Genomic DNA, 9331 nt, shown 5'->3' with positions numbered 1-9331 from the left:
GCCGACGGGCCCCCAGCGCTGAGCTGCGGGCGCGGGCTGTGCTCACCGTGCCGGGGCCGGGCGCGGCGCTCTGCTTCCCGGCCTCGGGCGGCGGCGGCGGCGGCGGTGGCGGTGGCGGGGCCACGCTGCACTCGGCACTCGCGGCCCTGACCACGTTCCCCGCCTGCAGCTGCCCGCCGAGCCCCGGCCCCCGCTGCCCACGCCACCCCGTCTGCCTGCCGCCCGGGGGCTCGGCCCGCCTGCGCCTGCTGTGCGCCCTGCGGCGCGCGGCCGGCGCCATCCAGGTGGAGCTGGCGCTGGAGGCGGCCGCGGGGACGCCCTCCCCGTCGCTGTCGCCGTCGCCGTCGCCGCCGAGCCGGCCCCAGGCTGGGGCCGGGGGCCCGCGGCGGGCTCGGCGGGGCGCTGGCGGCAGCACGACCCCGCAGTTCCCGCTGCCTAGCTACCAGGTATCGGTGCCCGAGAACGAGCCAGCGGGCACCGGGGTCATCGAGCTGCGCGCGCACGACCCGGACGAGGGCGAGGCGGGGCGCCTGAGCTACCAGATGGAGGCACTGTTCGATGAGCGCTCCAACGGCTACTTTCTCATCGACCCCGCCACGGGCGCGGTGAGCACGGCCCGCGCACTGGACCGCGAGACCAAGGACACGCACGTGCTCAAGGTGAGCGCGGTGGACCACGGCTCACCGCGGCGCTCAGCCGCCACCTATCTCACCGTCACGGTCAGCGACACCAACGACCACAGCCCCGTCTTCGAGCAGTCCGAGTACCGTGAGCGCGTGCGTGAGAATCTGGAGGTGGGCTACGAGGTGCTGACCATCCGCGCCACCGACGGCGACGCGCCCTCCAACGCCAACATGCGCTACCGCCTGCTGGAGGGTGCGGGAGGCGTGTTTGAGATCGACTCGCGCTCGGGCGTGGTGCGCACACGCGCGGCGCTGGACCGGGAGGAGGCGGCCGCCTACCAGCTGCTGGTGGAGGCCAACGACCAGGGCCGCAACCCGGGCCCGCTCAGCGCCACAGCTACCGTGCACATCGTGGTGGAGGATGAGAATGACAACTACCCCCAGTTCGGCGAGAAGCGCTACGTGGTCCAGGTGCCCGAGGACGTGGCAGTCAACACGCCCGTGCTGCGCGTGCAGGCCAGCGATCGGGACCAGGGGCAGAACGCGGCCATACACTACAGCATCGTCAGCGGCAACCTGAAGGGGCAGTTCTACCTGCATTCGCTGAGCGGCAGCCTGGATGTGATCAACCCGCTGGACTTCGAGGCCATCAGGGAGTACACGCTTCGCATCAAGGCCCAGGATGGGGGCCGGCCTCCGCTCATCAACTCCTCGGGGCTGGTCTTGGTGCAGGTGCTGGACGTGAACGACAACGCCCCCATCTTTGTGAGCAGCCCCTTCCAGGCAGCCGTGCTGGAGAACGTGCCTCTGGGCCACTCGGTGCTGCACATCCAGGCCGTGGACGCGGACGCGGGGGAGAACGCGCGTCTGCGCTACCGCCTGGTGGACACGGCTTCGGCCGCCGTGGGCGGGGCTGGGGCTGGGCCCCAAGACCCCGCGGCGCCCGCGGACTTCCCTTTCCAGATCCACAACAGCTCTGGCTGGATCACGGTGTGTGCTGAGCTGGACCGCGAGGAGGTGGAACGCTACCGCTTCGGGGTGGAGGCGGTGGACCATGGCTCCCCGCCCATGAGCTCCTCCGCCAGCGTGTCCATCACGGTGCTAGACGTCAACGACAACGACCCGATGTTCACGCAGCCGGTGTACGAGCTGCGTCTGAACGAGGACGCGGCCGTGGGGAGCAGCGTGCTGACCCTGCGGGCCCGCGACCGGGACGCCAACAGCGTGATCACCTACCAGCTCACGGGCGGCAACACTCGGAACCGCTTCGCGCTCAGCAGCCAGAGCGGCGGCGGCCTCATCACCCTGGCGCTGCCGCTGGACTACAAACAGGAGCGGCAGTACGTGCTGGCGGTGAGCGCGTCCGACGGCACGCGCTCGCACACCGCGCAGGTCTTCATCAACGTCACCGACGCCAACACGCACCGGCCGGTCTTCCAGAGCTCACACTACACGGTGAGCGTCAGCGAGGACCGGCCGGTGGGCACCTCCGTTGCCGTCATCGGTGCCACCGACGAGGACACGGGCGAGAACGCGCGCATCACCTACGTGCTGGAAGACCCGGTTCCGCAGTTCCGCATCGACCCGGACACGGGCACCGTCTACACCGTGACCGAGCTGGACTACGAGGAACAGGCCGCCTACACGCTGGCCATCACCGCTCGGGACAACGGCATCCCCCAAAAGTCCGACACCACCTCCCTGGAGATCCTCATCCTCGACGCCAACGACAACGCACCCCGCTTCCTGCGGGATTTCTACCAGGGCTCCGTCTTTGAGGACGTGCCGCCGTCCACCAGCGTCCTCCAGGTGTCTGCCACGGATCGGGACTCAGGCCCCAACGGCCGCCTGCTGTACACCTTCCAGGGTGGGGACGATGGTGACGGCGACTTCTACATCGAGCCCACGTCCGGCGTGATCCGAACCCAGCGCCGGCTGGACCGGGAGAACGTGGCCGTGTACAACCTTCGGGCCCTGGCTGTGGACCGGGGGAGCCCAGCCCCGCTTAGTGCCTCGGTGGAAGTCCAGGTGAGCGTCTTGGACATTAACGACAACCCCCCGGTGTTCGAGAGGGACGAGCTGGAGCTGTTCGTGGAGGAGAACAGCCCGGTGGGCTCTGTGGTGGCGAGGATCCGTGCCAACGACCCCGACGAAGGCCCCAACGCCCAGATCATGTATCAGATCGTGGAGGGCAACGTGCCCGAGGTCTTCCAGCTGGACCTGCTGAGCGGGGACCTGCGTGCTCTGGTCGAGCTGGACTTCGAGGTCCGGCGGGAGTACGTGCTGGTGGTGCAGGCCACGTCCGCCCCGCTCGTGAGCCGGGCCACCGTGCACATCCGCCTCCTGGACCAGAACGACAACCCGCCGGTGCTGCCCGACTTCCACATCCTCTTCAACAACTACGTCACCAATAAGTCCAACAGCTTCCCCACCGGCGTGATCGGCCGCATCCCGGCCCACGACCCCGACCTCTCCGACAGCCTCAACTACACCTTCCTGCAGGGCAATGAGCTTCGGCTGCTGCTGTTGGACCCTGCCACCGGCGAGTTGCAGCTGAGCCGGGACCTGGACAACAACCGGCCGCTGGAGGCGCTCATGGAGGTGTCTGTTTCCGGTGAGTGGCCGGCAGGGCTCCCGCCAGGCCGCCTGGAGGGCCACGAGCCGCGGGGACCTGCCAGGGGCCCGCCCGGCATGCCGGGGCGCATTTGGGCAGGGCCCGGGCAGCTCTTTGGGGATTTGTGGCCTCCGGTTGGAAGGTTGCTGCCTCGGGCTGGGGGCGTGCTCCCCACTTAGGCCAAGGGAGTGGGAGGGGCACCCACGCCGCTTCCCACAGCATTTTTGCTGGGAGCAGGCCTGGGCTGCTTCAAGTTCAAGACCAGGGCTTTTTGGCCCTTTGCTCAGCGGGCTGTGGCTCCTGATTGTGCTATTAAAACCTGGTCTCCAGGGTTAACTGAGTGGTTGTCTGGTGTGCTTGGAGATGCTCGGCAGTCAGCCATCCCTCCCCCTGTCTGGGAAGATCAAAGGTCACTGCCCGCCCCGTGCGCTGGATGGAAATTGCTGGATGGTTCCCTGAGTCACCCTGTAATATGGCTGGAGTTAGCTCCCTTGGTGTCTCTTTTCTGTCTCCTCCAGATAATAACAATCCGGCTCATGTGTGCTTGTCTGTCTGGGAGCTCTTTGAAAAGCGTAGCCTCGTTTGATCTTGGCTTCTGCTCCTGGACGCGGACTTGTAATTTGGGTGTTACTTAGAGGCCTGCCCGCTTCGGCGGCGGAGCCGGTGTGGGAACCCAGCTGGCCCTCTCTGGGGCTGGAGGCGCGCCGAAGACTAAGACGGTCTCGGCTCAGCCGGGCACGTGCTTGGTTGGCAGCAGAGATGTAGTCCTCTGTGCTGCTGACCCCCGTGCGCCAGGCAGGACCCGCAGGGCCAGGGAGAGGGGGACAGATAGAGGGTGTGGGAACCGGGGGACATGGCGGCTTCTCAAAGGGACCTGTGCCTAGAGACGTGGTCGGCTGGCGCGGCCAGGTGACCTTAAGGATGAGACCAAACTGTCACCAGGAAAGGCTTGGATCCGTGGGTCGTTTGAGTCAACGTTTCGGTTGACTTATTTCAACAATAAATCATTACCATCCAGGATCACTGTGGGAGCCCTGCCAGCATTAAAAAGTTAGTTTTCCGATTTGTTTTGTCTTCACAGTTGGCCATCGGGGTTGGGTGGCAAACGGTTGTTTCCAGTTTCTGCGGTTTGCTTATAAGGTCTGGAGTCTACAGGTCCGGTTGCGAAAGGTGGTGCAACCCATCCACATGAATTTTGGCCTTATAGCCCATCTGCAAGTGGATATTTCACGTTCTGTGAAGTCGTGAATTACAGGCAGAGAATACGAATCTGGGCAGAGAGGGAGGAATAAATAGGCCCTCAGGGAAAACTGTTAACCAGGGTGATGGATATTCCAAGTAATGGCCAATTAAGAAAAAAAAAAAAAAAAAAGGGCTCTTTTCCTGAATGCCCCTTTGCTCGGTTTTGTTTTTTCTTATACGACTTTACCTGCGGGATGAAGCAGAGTGGAGAGAGCCTGTATGAAAGTGAGTTGGCAACATCCTAGGGTTTTGATTTCACAGGGGACACACGGGGGCTTTGGTGGGAGCGGTGTCTGTGGAAGGGTGGATGTTTTGTGCGTCTGAAGCATCAGGAATGTGCCCCCTCCCCCCCACCGCGTCAGCCGGATAACAGGGCTTAGGATGGATTTCATTCACAAGAGGGTAGTTACTGAGCGCTGGCTTGCCCGCCTGGAGGGCCTGTAGTGGGGACCACAGTCGAAGGTGGGTTGGGGATCTGTGCTCCGCAATGAGCGTCTCAGGGACCCAGTGCTGGGCTCTGATCCTGTGGCGACATAACGCTGTGCCACTCGGGCCCTGGGCCTCAAGTCTTGATTCCCCCTCCTGGAAAACAGTGTTTATCTTTAACTGGGTTCTGATCGGACATCGAGCAGTTTTATAAACTCTCGCACTTGGACTGACACTCCTCTGGTATCTGGGAGGTGAGCCGTGTTCTGCCTGTTGCCTCAGAGGAAATTCTCGAAGAATTACTTGCGAAACCGAATATTCCCGTGCCTGATCCCTGGTTCGGGATGGTTTGAATATAGATCACCTCACCGCGGGATGATCTACCACCTCAGGCCGTTTGACGGCTCTTTATAGCTCCCCGAGAAGCCAATGACTGGAAACTGGAAAATCTGTAATTGCAGAACAGCACAGCTTTGTGTAGAAACAACACGGCACCGAAAGATCAGTCCTTCCGACTGAGCCAAGGTGGATTCTTAGGTTTTGTGAAGGAACAATGGGGAAAGCTGTTGTTTCGGACTGACGCGCCGTTTTCACTGAAGTGTTATTGGCTTTCCTGGATTTACAGCCATGCCCTAAAGCCTCTGACGCATTATGACTGCCCTGGAGGGGCTGGATGGAACAGGCAGGCAGTAGGATTTTGTGGGAGCCAGGCCAGGAAGGGCTGGGGGCCTCGAGCAGAGGGGCCTGCCGGGGAAGGTGCACCTGGGGGCGGTGCCCGAGCTGGGGTGCAGGGGGGTGTAGGGGGAGGAGGGCGGTTCCTTTGGCCTGGCCCGGAGTTTTATTCACTACGAGCCTTTGGACTGTGAGGAGATAGCATGGGCGGTTTTACGTGGCCCCCGGGGACCAAGACACCGTCGGAAAGTGTTTAAAAAAAAATTTTTTTTTTAATGTTTATTTTATTTTTGAGACACAGAGAGACAGAGCATGAACAGGGGAGGGTCAGAGAGAGGGAGACACAGAATCCGAAACAGGCTCCAGGCTCCGAGCTGTCAGCACAGAGCCCGACGCGGGGCTCGAACTCACGGACTGCGAGATCGTGACCTGAGCCTAAGTCGGCCGCTCAACCGACTGAGCCACCCAGGCGCCCCCGGAAAATGTTTTTGACTTCTGAAACGGTCACGTGCAAGTACCTGCCGTTCTTGGATGATATCCAGCGGTACAAAATGTTCGTTGTCTATGCGACGGTTTTTGAACGAGGTTTAAAATTCTGTGATTGGGACCTTACTCTGGACGTTTTAGAAAGGCGACGTTTGCATTGTTTGAAGCTTTATGACTGATAACCCGATGGGATCCTTCAAGAAGCAAATGCTTGCTTTTTTTTTCCCCCCCCAATGTTTATTTATTTTTGATGGGGGGGGGCAGGGTCAGAGAGAGAGGGGAACAGAGGATCCAAAGCGGGGTTTGTGCTGACAGCAGGGAGCCCAACGCGGGGCTCAAACTCACAAACCGTGAGATTGTGACCCGAGCCGAAGTCAGACGCTTAACCGGCTGAGCCCCCCGGGCGCTACCAAATACTTTTCTTTAATCGTTCCAGATGTCAGTCTTGGAGGAACGTGCACATTTTTAATCCGCCTTGGACACGCGTGTGCCTGCGGGGTTAGGGCCTTCAGCCGTGCCTTATGGAACACGGCACTTGGTGGGAAGTGACCCTGCATTTGTGGGCATTGCGGACCTGTGGGTGTGGGAAAGGTAGCCTGTGTGGGCTAAGAATGACTGGTGGACAGATCACTCAGGGGTGCCAGAAAAGAGTGAAACTCGGTGAAATAAGATTGAGCAACCTTTCTGTTTACCTTGGTGGGGAGTATATGGCATGAAGTCGTCTAGGCCTGATAAAGTTTTAAAAGGTATTTTGTCTAGTTAAATACAAGATATCGCAGGGACTTTTAAATAGGCGATTGCAAACAAGGAAATAAAGAGATGGCCCCGTACCAGGCAGCGTCTGGGTGTTTGGTCTTCTGTTTTTCTCCCAGACTTCACAGTGAGAAAAGGATGGGCCAGCTCAAGCCGTTTGAGCTGTTGCACTGGATTCTCCAGTGACACAGACTGTTCCAGAAAAGTTCGGTGCTGCTCGAAGCTGGTTAGTATCCAAGGGCTTCGGTAACTCTGGGGATAGTCACTTGCTAACATACTTTTAGAAACACTGGCTCACTGGGGTGCCTGGGTGGCTCAGTCGGTTAGGCAAACTGACTTCGGCTCAGGTCGTGATCTCACGGTTCGTGGGTTGGAGCCCCGCGTCGGGCTCTGTGCTGACAGCTCGGAGCCTGGAGCCTGCTGCGGATTCTGTGTCTCCCCCTCTCTGCCCCTCCCCCGCTCACGCTCTGTGTCTCTCTGTCTCTCAATAATAAATAAACATTAAAAAAAAAGAAAAAGAAACATTGGCTCAGAAACAAAGGAGTGTTTATTCTTTTTTTTTCTTTTTTTTTAGGTTTATTTATTTTGAGACGGAGAACTAGTGGGGGAGGGCCAGAGGAGAGACAGAATCCCAAGCAGGCTTACCCACTGTCAGCGCACAGCCGGACGCAGGGCTCGATCTCACCAACTGTGAGATCATGACCTGAGCTGAAATCCAGGGACGCTTAACCAACTGAGCCACCCAGGCGTCCCTGGGAGAGTTGTTTCTTTTATCGAGCACCTAATGTGTGCCAGGCCCTGGAGAACCAGTGTGGCTCCTGTGGTCTAGGGATGATCAGATAAACACAGACAAACACAGAACAGAGTTCAAGAGGAGGGAGGTGCAGGAGAGGGTGGGTGTGGGGACTCCCGCTCCCATCATGAGCTGAAGGCGCCTTCCTGGCAGGGGAGTGGGTGTGGCAGAGCCCCTGACCTGTGGGGGGTTTTGGTGGCTGTTAGGGGAGATTTGGGAGAGAGCCGGCTGGGGGCCGAGGGACAGTGAGACTCTGAGAGTGGGTCACCCGTGGTTGTTGGGGAGTCTGAGGGCAGAGTGCGCGTGAGCGGGGGAGGGAGGGGGTGTGCAGAGGGAGAGGGAGACAGAGGATCCCAAGCAGATTGCACTGCCAGCTGCGGAGCCTGATGCTGGGCTCGAGCCCATGAACCATGAGATCGTGACCTGAGCAAAATCAAGAGTTGGGCGATTAACAGACTGAGCCACCCAGGAGCCCGAGGGAAACTATTTTTTTAATGTGGGAAAGATCACAGGCAGGTGAGCCCTTTGGAAGTCGGGGGCGGGGATGGCACAGAGATCACGTGTGGACATAGACCGGCTCTCGTGGTTTGTTGGTGACGCCCGAGCTCCGTCCAGGACGTGGTGCCCGTCGGAAAGTCCACTTGGGGCCCGGCTGACGCGCCCGTTGTGACACCCGAGAGCAGAAACCTGTTAAGGAGGCGGGTAGTGGGCGCTGGGTGCCTGGGCCGAGCAGCAGGTCGCACCTGGGCTGTGTCGTGTGGCTCGGGGCCACGGGCCTCCACCCTGCCAGCACTCGGATGCCAACACAAGTAGATTTTATCATGTGGGGCAGAGCGTGTGGAAAATATTCCTGAGTTTGGCATGGTTCTCCTCAGCTCACCGCCTCGGGGACAGTCGTTTTCTGGTGTTTTCAGGTCCTGTGACCTGAACACATAGGGTCACATGAAAGCCGTAGGATTAGATCCCTGGCTACTGAAGGGGTGTGGTAAGTGACCACCTGCCTTCTGGATGTTTGCTTCGGGAGGGTAACTGGGGTGGCCTGGGGAAGTGTGGAAGGGTTGGGGGTCCCGGGTTGCAAGGGTCAGAGTCTGTGGGGGATGACGGGGACCCCCTCTGCTTTCCCCCCGTGAGCCTGGGGCCCCGTACACAGCAGGTGCTCTGTAGTATCCATGGGTCATTCGTGGAACGACCCAGAGGGGCGTGGGGGGAGGGTCTGCCTGCAGAGACCGCACAACGGCTCCTCTGCCCTCCCGTGGGGGACGGGGGAGGGGGGCTGGCGCAGAGGCAGGATGTCCCCCACCCCCCACTGTGGGTCCCTCCCGTGCCTTGCTGGGGGCTTGGCCCGAGGTGGAGGGTGTACTCCAGAGCCGCATTCTCACGCTTTTGCTTCAGGTAAGAACTTGTGGATACCTGGTAGTCGGTTCCCCTTTTTGGGTGTGAACATTCCAAAGCTGGGAAAAGCCTATTACCAGCCCTTTATTGTTTTGTCACTCCCGTGAGCGTCTCCTGACGTCCTGGAGAGGGGCCATGATTCTTTCGTAAACACACACGCAGGCACGTACACATATACACACCTGTGCGCACACACAGACATACATAAACGCACATGTGTGTGCACGTGCATATATGAATGCATGCGTACATATATGTGAACACGCAGACGCCTGTGCAAACCCGTACACACGATGTATGTATACGTGTACATGCACACACGTGTGGACA

At 60.0% G+C, this 9331-nt stretch overlaps 1 protein-coding gene across 1 annotated transcript in view; it reads left to right on the top strand.

Annotated features, from left to right (window-relative positions):
- Nucleotides 1-2: 2 nt before the first annotated feature.
- CELSR1 (cadherin EGF LAG seven-pass G-type receptor 1) overlaps nucleotides 3-9331 on the top strand; it is a gene marked incomplete at its 5' end in the record, with an annotated part of 137268 nt that continues 127939 nt past the window's right edge. Inside the window, 1 exon segment of the mRNA XM_049626733.1 lies at nucleotides 3-3237. Coding sequence (XP_049482690.1) covers nucleotides 3-3237 — 3235 coding nt within the window.

This window comes from Panthera uncia, chromosome B4, assembly GCF_023721935.1.
Source record: "Panthera uncia isolate 11264 chromosome B4, Puncia_PCG_1.0, whole genome shotgun sequence".
NCBI lineage: Eukaryota > Metazoa > Chordata > Mammalia > Carnivora > Felidae > Panthera > Panthera uncia.
The sequence above is the reverse complement of the archived record's forward strand: the minus strand, read 5'-3'. Positions and strand labels throughout refer to the sequence as shown.